Source organism: Phacochoerus africanus, chromosome 4, assembly GCF_016906955.1.
Source record: "Phacochoerus africanus isolate WHEZ1 chromosome 4, ROS_Pafr_v1, whole genome shotgun sequence".
Lineage (NCBI taxonomy): Eukaryota > Metazoa > Chordata > Mammalia > Artiodactyla > Suidae > Phacochoerus > Phacochoerus africanus.
The window spans coordinates 12,637,711-12,657,621 of NC_062547.1; the positions used below are offsets into that span (position 1 = coordinate 12,637,711).

General features: G+C 38.6%; 2 protein-coding genes across 2 annotated transcripts; both read left to right on the forward strand.

Annotated features, from left to right (window-relative positions):
- Positions 1-465: 465 nt before the first annotated feature.
- LOC125123970 (olfactory receptor 5B3-like) lies at positions 466-1,404 on the forward strand. The gene has a single exon (XM_047774144.1). The coding sequence runs from the start codon at positions 466-468 to the stop codon at positions 1,402-1,404; it is 939 nt and encodes a 312-aa protein (XP_047630100.1).
- An 11,874-nt stretch (positions 1,405-13,278) lies between these two features.
- LOC125123971 (olfactory receptor 5B17-like) lies at positions 13,279-14,226 on the forward strand. Its single transcript, XM_047774145.1, has one exon. It carries the CDS (start codon positions 13,282-13,284, stop codon positions 14,224-14,226), a length of 945 nt encoding a protein of 314 aa, XP_047630101.1. The 5' UTR covers positions 13,279-13,281.
- The last annotated feature ends 5,685 nt before the right edge of the window (positions 14,227-19,911 follow it).

A 19,911-nucleotide genomic window follows, 5' to 3' on the forward strand; every position in this document is an offset into this window, starting at 1 on the left:
CCAATGGGACCTAATCAAACTGACAAGCTTTTGCACAGCAAAGGAAACCAAAAAGAAAAAAAAAAGACAACTTACAGAGTGGGAGAAAGTAGTTTCAAATGATGCAACTGACAAGGGATTAATCTCTGAAATATACAAGCAACTTAGACAACTCAACAGCAAAAAAGCCAACAACCCAAAGGAAAAATGGGCAAAAGACCTGAATAGACATATCTCCATGGAAGATATACAGATGGCCAATAAGCACATGAAAAAATGCTCAACATCCCTGATTAGTACATAAATTTCTATATAATTAATGCACCAAGTTCTGTTGACAAGGATACTTTTATCTGGAGAATCTAAAACTACAAGGCATCACTATAATGAAATAATACATATTGTATGTACACTTTTCAGGTTTCTTTGTTTATCACTGATTCTGTCTTCTCATTGCCCCAGAGCACTTTGTGATTCTCTACCTTGATGAAGAATAGCACAGAGGTGACACAGTTCATTCTCCTAGGACTAACTGATGACCCAGAACTGCAGGTTCCCCTCTTTACAACCTTCATTCTCGTCTACCTCATCACTCTGATTGGGAATTTGGGGATTATTATGTTGATTCTACTGGACTCTCATCTCCACACCCCTATGTACTTTTTCCTCAGCAACTTGTCTCTGGTGGATATTTGTTACTCTTCAGCTGTCACTCCCATAGTCATGGCTGGGTTCATTCCAGGAGACAAGGTCATTTCCTACAGTGCATGTGCTGCTCAGATGTTCTTTTTTGTAGCCTTTGCCACTGTAGAAAATTACCTTTTGGCCTCAATGGCCTATGACCGCTATGTGGCAGTGTGCAAACCCTTACACTATACCACCACCATGACAACGGGTGTGTGTGTCTGTCTGGCCACAGGCTCCTATGTCTGTGGTTTCCTTAATGCCTCCATCCATATTGGAGACACTTTCACTCTCTCTTTCTGTAGGTCCAACATGGTCCATCACTTTTTCTGTGATATTCCAGCAGTCATGGTTCTCTCTTGCTCTGATAGACATGTGAGTGAACTGGTTCTTGTTTATGTAGTGAGCTTCAACATCTTTTTTGCTCTCCTGATTATCTTGATTTCCTACCTGCTCATATTTATCACCATTCTGAAGATGCCCTCTTCTGCAGGATACCAGAAGGCTTTATCCACCTGTGCCTCCCATTTCACTGCCGTCTCCATCTTCTATGGAACGATTATCTTCATGTACTTACAGCCCAGCTCCAGTCATTCCATGGACACGGACAAAATTGCCTCTGTGTTCTATGCTATGATCATCCCCATGCTGAACCCTGTGGTCTACAGTTTGAGGAACAAGGAGGTCAAGAGTGCCTTTATGAAGGTAGTTTTGGAGGCAAAATTGTCTTTAGGATTATGATTTCAACATTTTACAATGTAGTAACCTAGTTTCATTAAGGCAACAGTAAAATTAAGTTCCTGAAGTGATAGCCTTACCAATAAAAAGTTGCTAGTTCGGAAAAAAGGAAACACTATGTCTAGAAATATAATTCCTAAGCAAGAATGACTAAAATGTTTTTTGGGCCTGCCAGTCTAAAACTTTATTAAGGGTACTGGTTTATGACATATTCTGCATGCTTTTTTTCCTCAATGAAAATACACATAAAATAGGGGCACAAGTGAGACCATGTACAAAGCACATGTGCCTCAAGAGAATACTTAAGTCAGAATGAGCAATTTGACAGAATTAAATAGAATGTCGCTAGGTTTTAATAAAGATTAAAATATTTAAATTATATTCTAGAATATGAATTTATGTCTAATATTTTTATTTCTTTAGTTGAATGCTATTCTAAGAGCCCTAATTTGGGAAGAAAAGTGATATACCGTTAAGTGGATGTATGTGCTTTTGGGGAGCACATTTTATTGAGAGATAAATAAAACATCTTAAATGAATTAATATTTCTGTCTTGACTGAGTCCTTTTAGAATTTTCCAAGGATAACATAGCCAGAGTATAAGAAATATGGAGGAAGAGAATAGTATTTAAAAATCCAAGATTTGGATGCTGAATGTGCTTGCTGGTATTGGAGTTTCACTTCCAGGTTCTCTTATCTGGAGTTAGCAAGTATATATCTGAGTAGTCTGCATATTCATCATTATAATTCTCTCTCTGCCTATCTATTATGTCTATATTAAGCTAAACATGAGTGCACACTTATGTTTCTGACTCTAATCTATTTCATCCCATTTTCCCTTCCTTATCTGTAACTGCCATCTCTGACAGTGAGAAACTTGGCTTTCAACAACTCCCATTCTTTAATTTATTTGTGTGATTCCAGTTTACAAATAAAGCAATTAGAAAAGTGTTCATCTATACTCCCCATGAGAAACAACTTTAGTAACGAAAATACAGTATTTTTATGGTTTTTTCTTCATTTATAGCCTTGCAGTTACCTATCAACACAGTATTCTCCAAAATTACTTAGGTCAGCTCATTTTTTTCCTTATCTCCCATCAGTGAGGTTAAGTCATCTGTAGTGCAATTAATTTATTTTTTAATAGTCTGTGTTCACTCCTGAGATTCTCCTGTGCTCCTGGGTGATTCTTTCTAATTTGTATATATTACATTTCATCCTTTGGAATTCCCCTCATGGCTCATTGTAAACAAATCTGACTAGTATCCATGAGGATGCAGGTTCAATCCCTGGCCTTGCTCAGTGGGTTAAGTATCTGGCATTTCCATGAGCTATGGTGTAGGTCGCAGACATGACTCGGATCTCCCGTTGCTGTGGCTGTGGTATAGGTCGGCAGTTACAACTCCGATTCGACACCTAGCCTGGGATCCTCCAAATGCTGCAGATACGGCCCTAAAAAGACAAAAAAAAAAAAAATTCATTCTTCGCTATGTACAGTTCGGTATTTTTTGTTTGTTTGTTTTTTTCTCTTTTTAGGGCCATATCGATGGCATATGAAAGTTCCCAGGCTAGGGGTCGAATTGGAACTACAGCTGCTGGCCTATGCCAGAGCCCAGCCATAGCAATAGCCATGGAAGCCTGAGCCGCATCTTTGATCTGCAGCACAGCTCATAGCAATGCTGGCTCCTTATCCCACTGAACATGGCCAAGGAGAGAACCCGCATCCTCATGGGATACTAGTCAGGTCCGTTACCATCGAACTACAAGAGGAACACTGGTTCTATGGGTTTTAACAAACATTTGTTTGTGTGATCATCAGCTTTGCACCATGAAGAACTCTTCAATTATCTTAAAATTTCCCTTTCCATCTGTTTTATAAACAACCACTCTCTACTCCCCCAACCCTTGGAAATCATAGAGCTCTTTCCCATACTTATGTTATACCAATGGGATCACATAATATAGAGCCTTTAGGTTGTGCGTCTTTCACTTTACAATCCACTTTAGATTCATCCATACTATTTCATGAATCAATAATATTCATTTTATCATTGAACATTCTTCTAATATAATGATATACTACAGTTTGTTTAATCATTCACTCTTTGAAGTACATCTGATTGCTTTCAGCTTGTCAATTCTTAACTGCAATAAAACTTTAAAAATTTGCATAAAGATTTATGGGAAAACATATGACTTCAGTTTACATTTAACATTTTGTTCCTTTTTTCTGCCTTTTAACTCATAATCATTGCAGCAAAATTTGTTGAAAATAATATATCTTCTCCATTGACTTTCCTTTGCATCTTTCACAAAAAAACAATTGATTTTATACCTGTGGGTCATTTCTGTATCATATAATCTGTTCCATTGATTAATGGGTCTATCTTTCCCATAATGCCACACTGTCTTGTATACTATGTCATGAAGTCATGAAGTGAGGATAATTTTAGGCTCCTACTTCATCCTTCTTTTTCATAATTATTTTGTCTGCTTACTAGTGTTGCAATTCCATAAAATTTAAAATCGCCATGTCAAGATTTACCCTAAAAAGCCTTATTTGGGTTTCAATTTTGATAAAATATAATCTGCAAAGCAGTCAACTTTAAGTCTCCTAATTCATGAATATGTGTATCTTTATACTCATTTAAAAAAATTTCATTCATCAGTATTCTATGTTTTTCAGAAATTTTAGGATCAATATCTTAAATATATTCAAAGAGATAAATGAAATATTTGACAAAGTAATAAAGGAAATCAGAGGAATGAAATCTCAAAAATAGAGACTATTTATAGAGACAGAAATTATAAAATGTACCAGATAGAAAGTCTGGAGCAATAATCAAGAAGAGAAGAGGTAGACAATAGAAAATAATAGCTCAGACTCCCTGATTTTAAAATGTTAGTATATATTGTGCTTTTAAAGTAATTTTTATATCTACTGTCACATGAGAGCAGGATAGAAACCCACGAAGTAGATGGTGAGGATTTTTCCTCTCGTGAATTAAGAAAATCAGGCAATGGGAAGTTCTCATTGTGGCTCAGTGGGTTAAGGAGCCAACTTTTTCTCTGTGAGGATGCAGGTTTGATCTGTGGCCTTGCTCAAGGGATTAAGGATGGAGCATTGCTGCAAGCTGTGGCATAGGTCATAGATGTGACTCAGATCTGGTGTTGCTGGGACTGTGGTGTAGGCCTGCAGCTGCAGCTCCAATCTGACACTTAGCCCTGGAACTTCCACATGCTTCAAGTGTGACTGTAAAAAGAAAAAGAAAAAGAAAATCAGGGAACTATATCTAGTCACTTATGATGGAGCACAATGGACGATAATGTGAGAAAAAGAATCTACATATATGTATGTGTGACTGGGTCACTTTTCTGTATAGTAGAAAATTGACAGAGCACTATAAACCAGGTATAATGGAAAAAATAAAAATCATCTATAAAAAAGAGAAAGGAGTTCTCATCATGATTCAGCGGTTAAAGAACCCGACTAGCATCCATGAGGACAGGGGTTCGATCCCTGGCCTCACTAAGTGGGTTAAGGATCCGGTGTTGCCACAAGCTTTGATGTAGGTTGGTGGCTACAGCTCTGATTGGACTTCTAGCCTGGGAACCTCCATATGCCGCAGGTGAGGCCCTAAAAAGACAAAGAGACCAAGAAAATTAAAAATTAAAAAAAACTTTTTAAATGAAAAAGAAAATTAGGCTACACCAGGTATGTCACCATCATACACAGCTGGTTATCAACAGAACTAGGATTGAAACTGGTCTTGTCTTTTGTAGTACAATGTTAACCATATCCCCATACCTCTGAACTTCTTCATCAAAAATACAGTTGTGTCCCTTTATACTTAAAAGTACCTATAAGAGATTTTGTACAATGCATTAGCCCCTCTGTATCAGAGGAATATAGAAATCAACTATTTTCAAAAGTAAGTGTAATCAGATGCATGTTTAGTGTTTGGGCCCAATATGGTAACTCACAGAAGGAAGTAATTTCAAGGTTACCAGGGTTTCTGGTACATCCTGAAAATGTTCAAGGTGATTTTTATAATACTCATCAGTATTTGATTTTAGCATTTGTCACTCTTCGAATGCTGATTTGTAGTTCTTGCTGCCTCTACTCACATGGTAAGGAAAGACTCATGTTGTTTACTTTGTTATAATAGGAACAAATATATCATCTGGTACACAACTGGGATTCAATATGTGTTGTTCATGTGAGCAAATTAAAGTGATTCAGTCTATGCACTGAGAGTTAGAAGTAAACATGCACTACTTTTTATTGTGGACACCTACAGCTTTTTATTACAAAGTGGTCAATTATTCTAAAGTTTGGCATATGTGCAGAGACAGCTAGAGGAAAATGAGAATATGAGGGCAAATAATGCCTAAAATTGTTCTTACATCAGACTTTGTGTTAGAAGATTTCTAGGAGTTCCCATTGTAGCTCAGTGGGTTAAGAACCCGGCTAGCATCCATGAGGATGCAGGTTCAATCCCTGGCCTCATTCAGTGGGTTAGGAATCTGGTGTTGCCACAAGCTGGTAGCAGATGTGGCTCAGACCTGGCATTGCTGTGGCTGTGACACAGACCAGCAGCTGCAGCTCCAATTCAACCCCTAGCTCAGGAACTTCTATATGCCTAAAAAGAAGAAGAAGAAGAAAAAAAAGAGGTTTCTATATATGTTTAAATTTAATCTTCATAGCTTTGTAAAATAAGTATCCTGACAATAATACAAACTGAGTTTTTTGTTTTTTATTTTTAGTTCTTGGTCTTTTGTCTTTTTAGGGCCACACCTGCAGCATATGGAGGTTCCCAGCCCAGGCTAGGGCTTGAATCGGAGCTACAGCTGCCAGCCACAGCCACAGCCACAGCCACAGCAATGCAGGATCCGAGCCACGTCTGCGACCTACACCACAGCTCAAGGCAATGCTGGATCCTTAACCCACTGAGCAAGGCCAGGGATCAGACCCACAACCTCATGGTTCCCAGGTGGATTCATTTCTGCTGCACCATGATGGGAACTCCCAAACTGGGTTTTTAACAAGACATGAAACTAGGTTTCAAGGAGTGGCGGTAATGACCTCAAGGTCATATTTATCCAAATTGCTAAACAATTACACTTATCAATACAATCCAGGAAAATTACTAGAGAAACAAGTCCATGCAATATTCTTGGGTAAATTTTCTCTGAGTATCTTCTTCAAAAAATTATGCTACATTTAAAACCTGAACAATTTTTCTTCTAATTCTGCTAAGTTTCTATCCTCTCTTTCTGTGTCTCTTACTCTTCCTTTCATTCCCTCATTCAATTTTTGGTTTTTGATTGTGCCTTATATTTCTATTGTTAGTTTTACAAATTATATTACATTTTGCATTTATATCATTTAAGGTTACTTTATACTTCCATCAGTAAAATACCACTGTCTGCTATAATAGTGCCAGGAGTTATAACAGCCCTCAAATAGTGGTACTATAGTATAAATATTAATGAGTACTTATTGTAAAACTTACATTAAACTAACCAATCAGCATAACCTAATTTATTTCATCAACTGAATTTAAATGGGAAAAAAATGTTATTATTCCAACCGTACTGATGAAAAAACTTACACACAGAACAATTGGTTAACTTGAACAGCAATTTTTCTTTCTTTTTAGGGCTGCACCTGTGGCATATGGAAGTTCCCTGGATAGGGGTAAATTCGGAGCTGCAGCTGCCGGCCTACACCACAGCCACAGCAATGTGGGATCCAAGCCACATCTGCAAACTCTACCACAGCTTGTGGTGACAGCTTGTGGCAACACTGGATCCTTAACTCTCTGAGTGAGGACAGGTAATGAACCTGCATCCTCATGGGTACTAGTCTGGCTCATTACCACTGAGACACAATGGGAACCTCCTTGAACAGCATTTTTGAAAGGAACGTTAAGAGTATGTACTTTAGATCATTCTCCATGGGTTCTAATATAATGTAAGAGCTGGAAATAAATGAAAGAAAAATAAGTGGTTCGGCAACATACAATATGAAAAGGAAACCAATAAAAATGATACAAAAGAACTTATTTATAAAACAGAAACAAACTCACAGATTTTTGAATCAAACTTTTGGTTACCAAAGGGGAAATTGTTGGGAGGGGGGAGAGGGGTAAATTGGAAGGATGGGATTAACACATGTATTCTACTATATATAACATAAAAAACTAACATTGAGTACAGCACAGGAATGTCTACGCAATGTTCTGTGAAATCCTGAATAAGAAAAAAGAATGGATATATGTATATGTACAGCGGATTCACTTTGCTGTATGCCAGAAACCAATACAACATTGAAAATCAACTATACTCCAATAAAATTAAAGAAATCTTGGAAATAAAGCATATACTAATAAAATATGTGGCTATTAAAGAACAGAATATTCTGCAAGTTACTGTTGTGGCTCAGCAGTAATGAACCCAACTAGTATCCATGAGGGTGCAGGTTCATTCCCTGGCCTTGCCCACTGGATTAAGGATCTGGCATTGCTGTGAGCTATGATGTAGGTTGCAGATGTGGCTCAGATCCCACATGGCCGTGGCTGTGGCATATGCTGGCAGCTGTAGTGCTGATTAGACCCCTAGCCAGGGAACTTCCATATGCTGCAGGTGTGGCCCTAAAAAGCCAAAAAACAAACAAACGAAAAAAACCAAAAACCAAAAAAAACCTTAAAAATGAATCAAAGAAAAATCAAGAGAAATCTTAAACTATTGAGCTAAATGTAAGTGAAAACACAACTTATCAAAATTTGTGTGATTCAGAGAAAACAGGGTTTAGAAGGAAATTTATAGCACTGAATGTATACACTGAGAAAGACAGACCTAAAATGCATAACATAAAGTTCCATACTAGGAAATGAGGCAAAGAAGAACAAATTAAATCCAAATTAAGTGGAAAAAAATTAATAGGAACTAGTGTAGAGATCAATGAAATTGAAAATAAGAAACCAACTGATAGAGCAAATCAATGAAACTAAAAGCTGGCTCTTGGAAAAGATTGATATAACCTCTAACCAGGCTAACTAATTAAAAAAAAGACACAAATTATTAATACTTAAATGAAAAAAGAGATATCACGCCTGATTATATGGACATAAAGGAATACTAGAAACAGCTCTGTGTCCACAGATTTGACAACCTAGATTAAATCGACCAATTCCCTGAATGTCACAGTTTACCAAAATCACGCAAGAAGAAATAAACAATCTATTGTAATTAGCAGCCCTCTATCTATTAAAGAAATTGAATTAGCATTTAATAACCTTTTAAAACTGAAAGCATCAGCCCCAGATGTGTTTATTGGTGATTTCTCACAAACATTTAAAGAAGAAATTATACCAATTCTCTGCAATCACTTTCAAAGGTTAGAATCAGAGGTAATACTTCCTAACTCCTTCTATGAGGCCAGCATTACCTAGTACTAAGTGGGGTCCTGCTGTACAACACAGGGAGCTGTGTGTGATTGGGTTACTTTGCTGTACAACAGAAATTGAAGAAACAGTGTAAATCAACTACACTTTAATAAAAAAAAACAAGGACATTGCAGCAAAAGACAACTACAGACCAATATCTCTCATGAACATAGACGCAAAAACCCTCAAAAATATTAACAAACTCAATGTATAAAAAGGACTCTGAGAGTTCCTGTTGTGGCACAGTGGTTAACGAACCCGACTAGGAACCATGAGGTTATGGGTTCAATCCCTAGCCTTGCTCAGTGGGTTAAGGACCCGGCATTGCCATGAGCTGTGATGTAGGTTGCAGATGCGGTTCGGATCCGGAGTTGCTGTGGCTCTGGCGTAGGCTGGTTGCTACAGCTCCGATTTGACCCCTACCCTGGGAACGTCCATGTGCTACGGGAGCAGCTCAAGAAAAGGCAAAAAGAAAAAAAAAAGAAGAAGAAGAATTAACAGCAGAAAGTACAGATAGGGTAGTGAGAAAGGGAGACAAGGAAAAGACAATACATGGTTTTATTAGCAAGTAGCTTATGTAAGCAACTGAAGCTCAATTGTATTGCAAATAATGTATAAAACCTGACTCAGAGTACTTTTTCTGACGTTTTATGATGGCTGCCACCAGATAAATTAAGTGGTCCACACAAAGGCTAAGCTAATTCTTGAAATAAGCTCTCAGTCTAACAGTTGCAGACTCCTTTTTTTTTTTTAAGTAATAAGCATTGATCTATACAGGGATAATGCACGCCAACAGGATGTTGGGTAGAACACCATCAGCATTGGCTACAGGAGGCTCATCTGGAGGAGGAAAGAAGCCCATCCGTGTGCAGATCTGAACGAAACTTTCAAATTGGCTTATCAGAATTAAGGCAGAATTGAATCTCCATCTCTCTGACATGTTTCACTTTTGCCTATTCTTTGAAAACTCAAGAAAAGATGGATATTATTTATCGATTTCTTAAAATTTCTAGTAGCCTAATATTTAATTATAACACTTAAAAGAATGGAAAAGAGGAAAACATAATAAAATGTGGCAGATAGAAAACGAACTTAATTTTTAGATTTATATTTCAAATATCAAAGGTCACAATAAATGTAAATTAATTAAACAAAACCACTCGATGTTTTTAAAAAGCATCTTAATTTTTAAAACAAGGGAAGAAAAGATGGCAAGACTGCAACTCTATGTTATGTGTTACTCAACGTATTGAATTATTTCCCTGCATGCAGTTTAATTGTTTATTCCATATCAAGGGGAATGAGGAGAAGTGATTGCCTTCACAGTGGCCCTGTTCCCCTGAGACTTCCATGCCTGTACAGTTTTCTCCTTGTTCATTAGTCTATGAAATCCCATCACAACTCCACTTGATATTATTTTAAGAGGACCAAACTGTAAGCAGAGCTTATATGGTCATCATTTACTGAAACGAATGCTTATTCTTTAGTGTATACCAGCTTCTCCCCAAACTGAGGTTTTGCAGCAAGTCTAAAATCCCAGGCAGGAAACATATGCTAAGATAAAAATTAAATTGAAAAAGTCAAACCCTCCTAAGGTCTTTTATACGTTTACTTTCATCTGCTATTCACAGATAACGATTCTTTAAAGAGTGTGCAAGAGAAGTTTATTATCTCTATGTTGCAAATAAGGAAACTAAGACCAACAGAAGGTAAATAATTTTTCTGAGTACACAGAAAAATCTATGGTAGATGCAACTTTTAAAACTCACGTGTCCTAACTCTGTGATAATGAGTTTTTCTCCATCTCTACGTGCTTCAGGGAACTTGAACATTTTAACCATTATATGAGAGAGGATTTCTCCTATGTTATTTATACATTCTTCTAGGGCTGAATTTCTGATTTCAGACCCACTTTTCGGGATTGTCTTTCCCTTCTTTTCAAGATCAAGGTAAGCTTCTATATTCAATATACATTTCTAGTGAAAAATGCAATTGATGAAGAAAAAGTGAAAAAGCTGCATCTTGGTCTTTGACTTCATATCTGGCTGTTTGAACACTTTCTGAAACATGTGCATAACAATAGGATTCAAATGCAAAAATATTTTAGTTAGCAGAGAATAGAGTAATATTTATTAAATTCAATGCTGCTTTCCTTAAGAGCATAGTAAAAGCCTGGTAGATGATACTCTGAGTAGACTGTAAATTCTTCCTGTTATCCATGTGTTGACTTGCCATTGAAGAGATTAACTAACCAAATGGGGTGCAACAACCTTCTTTTGACTCTAGGAGGGTCATCGTGAAAGTACCAAAGTCTTTACTCCATTTTCCGTATTATTTCCCCACAATCTCACCCTTTCATTACTTGCTCCACTAGAAAATCTTACACTGCAATGGTGATTAAAGGCACAGATATCGGGATCAAGTGGACATGAGTTTGTAAGTTAAATATCCCATACTAAGTGTGGGATTTGAATCCTCCATTTTTTTTTTTTTTGATGTCTTTTTAGGGCTGCACCTGCAGCACATAGAAGTTCCCAGGCTGGGGGTTGAATGGGACGTAAAGGGGAAGGAAAGAATCTGAGTGGACAGAATGTGGAAAAAGGCAAATCAAAGATTTTGGAGTTCCCGTTGTGGCAACCGACCAGGAACCATGAGGTTGTGGGTTTGATCCCTGGCCTCGCTCAGTGGTTTAAGGATCTGGCATTGCCGTGAGCTACGGTGTAGGTCGCAGACGCGGCTCAGATCTGGTGTTGCTGTGGCTGTGGTGTAGGCCAGTGGCTACCCCTAGCCTGGGAACCTCTCCATATGCCACGGCTGTGGGCCTAAAAAGACAAAAGACAAAAAAAAGAAAAAGACAATACCCAACCACCTGCTTCTATCATCTGAACTTCCTAAATCAACACTGAGACCATTTATTTATGCTACTGATAATACTACAGTTACTACTCATTAGAATTCTGCTTAAGATCCACATGGTACTGTTTTCATGTATAATTTCTTTTAACTCTTATAATAATCCCTTAAGGTAGGTCTCAATACGACCTTCACTTTCTGGTAGATAAAATGAGAATCAGGGATAAGTTAGGACCAACGTCTCCCAGGTTGTAAATGGTAGGGATGGTTTGTCTTACACATAAACACATCTTCTGAGAAAACTTTTTTTTTAATTTTGTCCTTTTAGGGCTTTTATGCACCTGTGGCATGTGGAAGTTCCCAGGATAGGGGTCGAATCAGAGCGGCAGCTGCTGGCCTAAACCACAGCCACAGCAATCCAGGAATTGAGCCACATCTGTGACCTACACTGAAGCTCATGGCAATGCCGGATCCTTACCCACTGAGCAGTGCCAAGGATCGAACTCATGTCCTCATGGATACTAGCTGGGTTCATTACCGCTGAGCCACAAGAGAAACTCCTCAGAGCCGAAGCTCTTATAAACAATGTTAAACCTTCTCTTCAGAATCAGCTCTGTTTGTGTACACACCTCCAACCCTGCACTTAGCCCACTGCATCTACTATGCATTTATTTGTGAATTACTCAACCATCTACGCCATGATCTGTTTACTATACTAGAGACTATGAAATGTAAATTGAACAAAATTAAAATCAATTCAAATTTATTAACAGCATTTAGGTAGGTTAGGAACCACTCTGATTGGATCTAAACTTGGCTTTGTTCATTAATACTTGAATAAATTATTCAAATTTATTGAACTTGAATAAACTGAATAAATTATTCAAATGTGAATACATTATTCTACTTGAATAATTTATGTAAACTTGAATAAATTATTCAACCTCTTTATTGCCGAGCTACCAGATACAGAAATGAGAAAAATAGTCAATCTAATAGGGTTGATAAGAAAATTAAAAGAATATATGTATACACACACACACACACACACACACATATATACATATAAAGTACCTGGCACATAAGCACTATAGAAAGGTAAACTGTTAAAAGTCCCCAAAGATCTGATTTAGGAAATGAATTCATTCCAGGCATGTGGATGTGGACAACTCATTAGCCTTTCCTGACATTCAGTTTATACACATATAAAATCAAGATGTCGGGAAGGTGATCCATAAAGACTCTTCTTCAAAAGCCTAAGAATTCCCTGGTAACCTAGCAGTTAAAGGATCCCATGTTGTCACCACTTTGGCTTGGGTCACTGCTGTGGTGAAGGTTTCATCCCTGGTCTGGGAACTTCCGCACGCTGCAGGTGCAACCCTCCCACCCAAAAAGTCTGTTACTGTATAGATTAGTTATCTATAAATTGTGTTGACATGCCCATGGAGAATATTGATGAAAAAATCATTGCTCTAGAAAAATAATGCTTGTACTTCTGGGCAACTGTTTTTGTTCGTCGATGTGTTCCTTTTCTTCTCTTTGCTGCAGAGCATCTCATGATTCTCAAATCGCATTCATGGAAAATAATACAGAGGTGACAGATTTCATCCTGCTTGGACTAACCAGCGCCCCAGAGCTGCAGATCCCGCTCTTTACAATGTTCATTCTCGTTTATGGCATCACTCTGATTGGGAACCTGGGATTAATCGTGTTGATCCTGCTGGACCTTCGTCTCCACATTCCTATGTACTTTTTCCTTAGTAACCTGTCTCTGGTGGATCTTTGTTACTCCTCAACCATCACTCCAAAGGTGATGGCTGGGCTCCTCATAGGAGACAGTGTCATCTCCTACAATGCCTGTGCTGCTCAGATGTTCTTTTTTGTAGCCTTTGCCACTGTGGAAAATTACCTCTTGGCCTCCATGGCCTATGACCGCTATGCAGCTGTGTGCAAACCCCTACATTACACCACTACCATGACAACAAGTGTATGTGCTCACATGGCCATAGGCTGCTATGTGTTTGGCATTCTGACTGCTGCTATTGATGTTGGAGACACATTCTGTCTCTCTTTCTGTAGGTCCAATGTGGTCCATCACTTTTTCTGTGATATTCCAGCAGTCATGACTCTAACTTGCTCGGATAAAGATGTGAATGAGCTGATTCTTCTTCTCCTTTCAAGCTTTAATATATTTTTTGCCCTTCTTGTGATCTTGATTTCCTACTTGCTCATATTCGTCACTGTTTTGAAGATGCACTCAGGTGAGGGCTACCGGAAGGCTTTATTTACTTGTGCTTCTCACCTTGTTGCAGTTTCCATATTTTATGGGACTGTCATCCTCATGTATTTACAGCCAAGCTCCAGCCATTCCATGGACAGAGACAAAATAGTATCTGTGTTCTACACTATGCTCATCCCCATGCTGAATCCTATGGTCTACAGCTTAAGGAACAAAGAGGTAAAGAATGCATTCAGGAAGGTTGTTGAGAAAGCAAAGGATTCTGTAGGTTTAATCTTTTAATGGCGTAGAACCCAAGGAAGTTGCTTCATCTGTCTTAGATGTACTCTGTGCCATAACTCAATGTTCACAGTGATGTAAAGAGTAGAACATAAAAGTTTGTGAAATAGTATTGTTTGCTTTAGTTTTGAAATAGGTCCAAGCATCCAAAATGCAGAAAAGTAGAATTCTTTTTCATAAAATTTGTTTAATGGCATATGTGTAGTTTTTGACACATTTCAACCAGGTATAAGTAAATACATCATCTTAATAAATTAATGTTTGCATTGTTACCGAGGATTTTGGTAACAGAAAGCATGTTCACGTGGCAATTTCCAAAAGATAAATAGCCGGTTAGACTAAAGGTGGAGAGATACTTAAGACTTTTTTGTTACCCTAACCTTCTGACTACCAACTCTTCTCATTATGTTAAAAATAATGCGCTGATATTATTAGTGCTATTTTCTTTTCTATTTTTTTTGGATAAATGCTTTGAAGTAGTTAGTTTCACTATTAATATCATAGCTGAGCTATATTATGTCTTATTGCTCTCACACCCATTTACCCCACTTTATTCACACTGATTTCTTGCTATTCCTGGACAACTCCATGCACGCCCCTGTCTCAGGAGCTTTGTACCTGATTCCTCTGTATGGAATACTCCCTAAATCATTTCAGATTGCTGGTTAAATGTTATCTGCTCAGGGAAGTCATACATCCCTTCTCTAAACCACTTTATGAAACAGTCACTCCACTTCCTTTGGGCCGTCTTTCCTCAGCCTGGTTCTTCTTCAGAGTTATCAACACTCTGCTCTTGTATGTATTTTTTCACCTGCACATCGATATACCATTCCCTGCTAACTGTAGCTTAATCTGGTTATTTAATTGGAAATGAAACTTTGAATCTTGATTCAAAAATCATTGTGTTGAGCATTAAATGAATCAAGACATTCCAAATTTGTGTTGCTGGCAGTACATTGTAAAACCTCTGTAGGAGTTCCCATCATAGCTCAGCAGTTAAAATCCACGAGGACTCAGGTTCTACCCCTGGCCTTGCTCCGTGGGTTGAGGTTCCGGCGTTGCCGTGAACTGTGGTGTAGGTCGCAGACACAGCTCAGATCCCACATTGCTGTGGCTCTGGCGTAGGGCTGTGGCTACAGCTCCGATTGGACCCCTAGCCTGAGAACCTCCATATGCTGCAGGAGTGGCCCTAAAAAGAAAAAAAAAAAAAACCAAAACCAAAACAAACAAAAAAACCCCACAATAAAACCCTCTATAAACTTCAAGGGGAGCATATGCCCTCACAATCACTTGTTAGTGACCCCAACTTTGAAATAAATTGGCATTGCCTGGCACAACAAATAATTGATGAGCGAAGCAAAAATATCTGGAAAAACAAAAAGCTATCTACAAACGCCACTACTGTTTTGATTCAAAGGGATTTTCCAAATCTCCTTATTTATGCTGTCATTGTTTCTCTTCTTACTGTTTCTGTGGGTTTTGAATGATAATAATATTGATCATAATGATAGATAGATGATAGCAAATTTACTAGGCAAATTATCATCTTCCTGGAATTGTGATGTTTGCTACATGAATAATCTGAGTTAACTCTCACCACAACCCTATGAGGTGTGCTCTATTATTATTATTGCTTTATGGATAGATGAAGCATCTGACACTTACAGCTGAGTAATTGTTCTGTGGTCAGTAAGCAAGTGCTATAGTGGGACTCCTGCCCTACCCACGGCCTGAGCTCTTCATTGCCATACATATAGTGTCTTGCTATGATCACTTCCCAGTCTGCTAATTAGTTAATATGGAATTTACTGTCACTGAATTTTTCTTTTTCCTTTTATCTGGTAAAGAAGAGATAAAAAGCCTACTTTTTGGAGGGAGCCAACAACATTTATTTTATAGCCTTAATTGCTAGTATTATGTAATATGTCAGTGTGTGTGTTTGTATGTGTGTAGTTGTGTTGAGAAAATGAAGTGGGCAGATTAAAGAGATAGAAGCTTTTGCTCTAAAAACTTCCAATGCTAATGACAAAAATTTTAGAGACGAGTTGAGCGGACACGTTCCAGAAAAAACATTGAGAAAAAAATGTGCTGGTGGCCAAGAGATTTGGCCTTTGCTTATGTCTGTATAAATCACTTCAAAACTGTATAATGAGCTGAAGCAACTCCAGAGTGTGTGTCCCGAAGGTCATTTTTTGAATGTTAACTGTTGTGCAATGTTCCCCTGACACATTGTTTCTGCAGTAGGTGATAAGAGGTATTTGTATTGGAGTTCCCGTCGTGGCGCAGTGGTTAATGAATCCAACTAGGAACCATGAGGTTGTGGGTTCGATCCCTGGCCTTGCTCAGTGGGTTAAGGATCCGGCATTGCCGTGAGCTGTGGTGTAGGTTGCAGATGTGGCTCGGATCCCGTGTTGCTGTGGCTGTGGTGTAGGCCGACGGCTACAGCTCCGATTAGATCCCTAGCCTGGGAACCTCCATATACTGCGGGAGCGGCCCTAGAAAAGGCAAAAAGACAAAAAAAAAAAAGAGGTATTTGTATTGTAGGAAGATCTCAGAATCTGGCATCAAAGTGTCCAGTTTGTCACTTCTTAAGTTATTATGATTTCAGATTAGTTAGGGGCTTCTTTCTCAACTGTGAAATAATACTTACTGAGCATTTAGTCCGTGTCAGGTTTTATATGTATCTCATTTGTTCTCACAACAACTTGGTGCACATGGAGGATGGGAAGGTCCTGGGTGAAGCTCTTTAAGCATAAATTGTTTGTTTGTTTGTTTTTGTCTTTTTGCCTTTTCTAGGGCCGCTCCTGCGGCATATGGAGATTCCCAGGCTAGGGGTCTAATCAGAGCCATAGCCACCGGCCTACGCCAGCGCCAAAGCCATGCCAGATCCGAGCTGCATCTGCAACCTACACCACAGCTCACGGCAACACCGGATCCTTAACTCACTGAGCGAGGCCAGGGATCGAACCCGCAACCTCATGGTTCCTAGTCGGATTCGTTAACCACTGCGCCATGACTGGAACTCCACTATAAGCATAAATATTAATTCATAAATAGTGTTATGATGGTGATTATCCCAGGATCCACAGCCCAGTGAGCATCAGTGGGTAGAGGGTCCCACAGCTGATCAGTGGGCATCTTCACTTCGCAACTGTCTGGACCAGTCTCTCTGGGCCAAGATTTGCTGTGGACCCAGACATCTCCAGAAGTAAAGCATTCAATAGTAATTGTTTAACATAACTCTTAAACTAGTGTACACTTAAACGCACACTTAAACTAATACTAGGCCCTATGCTAAAAGCTTTACATGAATCATTTATTTTAGTGTTCTCCTGATACTTTTTAATGGAAAGTACTGATTTTTTTCTTTTTTTATATGATTTTTATTTTTTTCCATTATAGCTTGTTTATAGCATTCTGTCAATTTTCCACTGTACAGCAAAAGGAAGAAATAAGACCCAACATGATTATGTAACTTGCCCAAGCTTTGCAGCAAGAAAGTTGCAGACCAGGGAGGATCTGATCTCAGGTCACCAATGATTTACTGGCTTTATTTAAAAGAGCCAAAAACTAGAAGCAAGCAAAGAAATCTTTGCCTATCTCCATGATCAGCAGTATTTTATCCTCAGTCTTTGAGAATTGTATAGTTTTAGGTTTTACATTTGTGTCTAAGATCTATTTTGAGTTGAGTTTTTTATATGAAACAAGGTATGGATCAAAGTAGATGCTTTTGCATATGGACATCCAGGGGTTTCAGCACCATTTGTTGAAAACACAGCCTTTTCTCCACTGAGTTGCCTCTGCACCTTTGTGGAGTCCTTAACCCACTGAACAAGGCCAGGGATCAAACCCACATCTTCATGGATACTAGTCAGGTCTCTTAACCCCTGAGCCATGATGGGAACTCCTGTCTTTGTTTATTGAGTCTTAAAAATCAATTAATTTTTTTCTTGGAAGTTTCTGTCTTTACTTCGTGAGTGTATTAAGGACATGGACTGTGAATTATTCATCCTTTTAGCCCAGGGCCAGACTCAGAGCCTGGTAAATAGAAGGTTCATAAGAGACATTTGTTGAAGATGACATGGAGGAATGATTCAAAGAAATATAAATATTTAGATACAGTTTTACATTTTCCTTTTGTGAAAACTTGAAATAATAACAGTCATTTTATTGTTTCTGGTCACAGTTCTAGAAGTTGACTGGACTCAGGCGGTGTTCACTCAGGGATTTGCAGTCAGAGCTGGGGCTGGGATCGGCTGGATTTTCACTCAAACGTTGGGTGTCTGGTTGGGAGACTTGAGGACCTGTTGGCTGGAAGCCCTGGGGCTCCTTGGGCATCTCCCTCTAGTTTGATGTGGTCTCTGCAGCATAGCGGCTCAGAGCAGTGGGACTTACATGCTAACTGAGGGCCCCAGAGGTGCTTTTTCTGAGACAGAGTTAGGGGGGCGCTGTGTGGGCTTTCCTAAGAGCTTTGGGAATCCTGCGGCCCCACTCTGGGATCCTCCGCTAGTCAAAGCCATCCTCAAAATCTTCCAGGTTCAAGGGAGGGACCTAGATCCATCTCTTGATGAGGAAATGGAAAAGTCCTTCAAGAGCCTGTGAGATGGAAAATATTGCTGGGGCCATTTTTGGAAGATATAATCTGCCACGACCACTGTTAATATTTTGTGAACTCTCCTCCCAGGCATCTCTCTCTGCAAATTCTGTTTTATATAAACGAGCTGTACTGAAACCTTCTTTGTTCACATTAGGTCTCTTATTATACTACAGAAAAAGAAGCTGCGGTTAGTGACAGGGTTTGCCACACTGTGAGTTAGCTGCAGAGTTGAACCTGATCCCAAGTCTCTTGATCATAAATCTAGGACTCTCTACCACTCCAAGTGGAACAACAAAAGCAGAGGCCTGCGACATTTCATGTTGGAGCTGGGAGTGGAATAGGGTAGACTTGGGGGTACTTGAGGAAGGCAGGACTTTTATGAGGATGGTTTGGTGACCTATATAAAAGCAGATAGATTTTACATTTATAATAAAAAAAAAAACAAGTAAAGCATAAAAGTTTAAGAGATACTATAAAGAAAGAGCAGTTGCTGATTATCTATTTCCTCTTAAAAAGGTTGGATTTTGTAAATTTAGGAAAGATAGAAGTCAGCTTAGATTGGGGACAAATAAACCTGCTTGGTCAGGCAGGTAGATTGGTGTTGGAATCCAGGGAACAGTTAACGAAAAAGGAAAAGTTTTGTTTGTTTGTTTGTTTGTACCTATGATACACTAGGCACTACAGTAGTTGTCTAATATACATGTTCATTTGAGCACAGCTTTGGTATGTTGGGATTATTCTGAGTTTATAGATGAAGATGAGTTTCACTGCTTAAATAATTTCACTTATATCACACAGTTGCATCAAAATTTGCTGAAAAGCCAGGATTTAAAACCGGATCTTTTCACTATACTACAGTGCAATTGTTAGGGAGAAGTTAGATTCAATAACTAACACTAATTTGCTCCAGAGTTGGAAATATTTGAGGAGAGGATATGGACAAGAAAACCCACATTCTTCTGGGTAGCTACAGAGTATTTTTAAGATGGATGTTTGAAAGACATTTCCATCAACCAGTAGGCATCTACACTCACAGAATCCTAGAGCTAGAGTGGAACTCAGGGCCCATGTAGTTCAGTGATTGCTTAGCA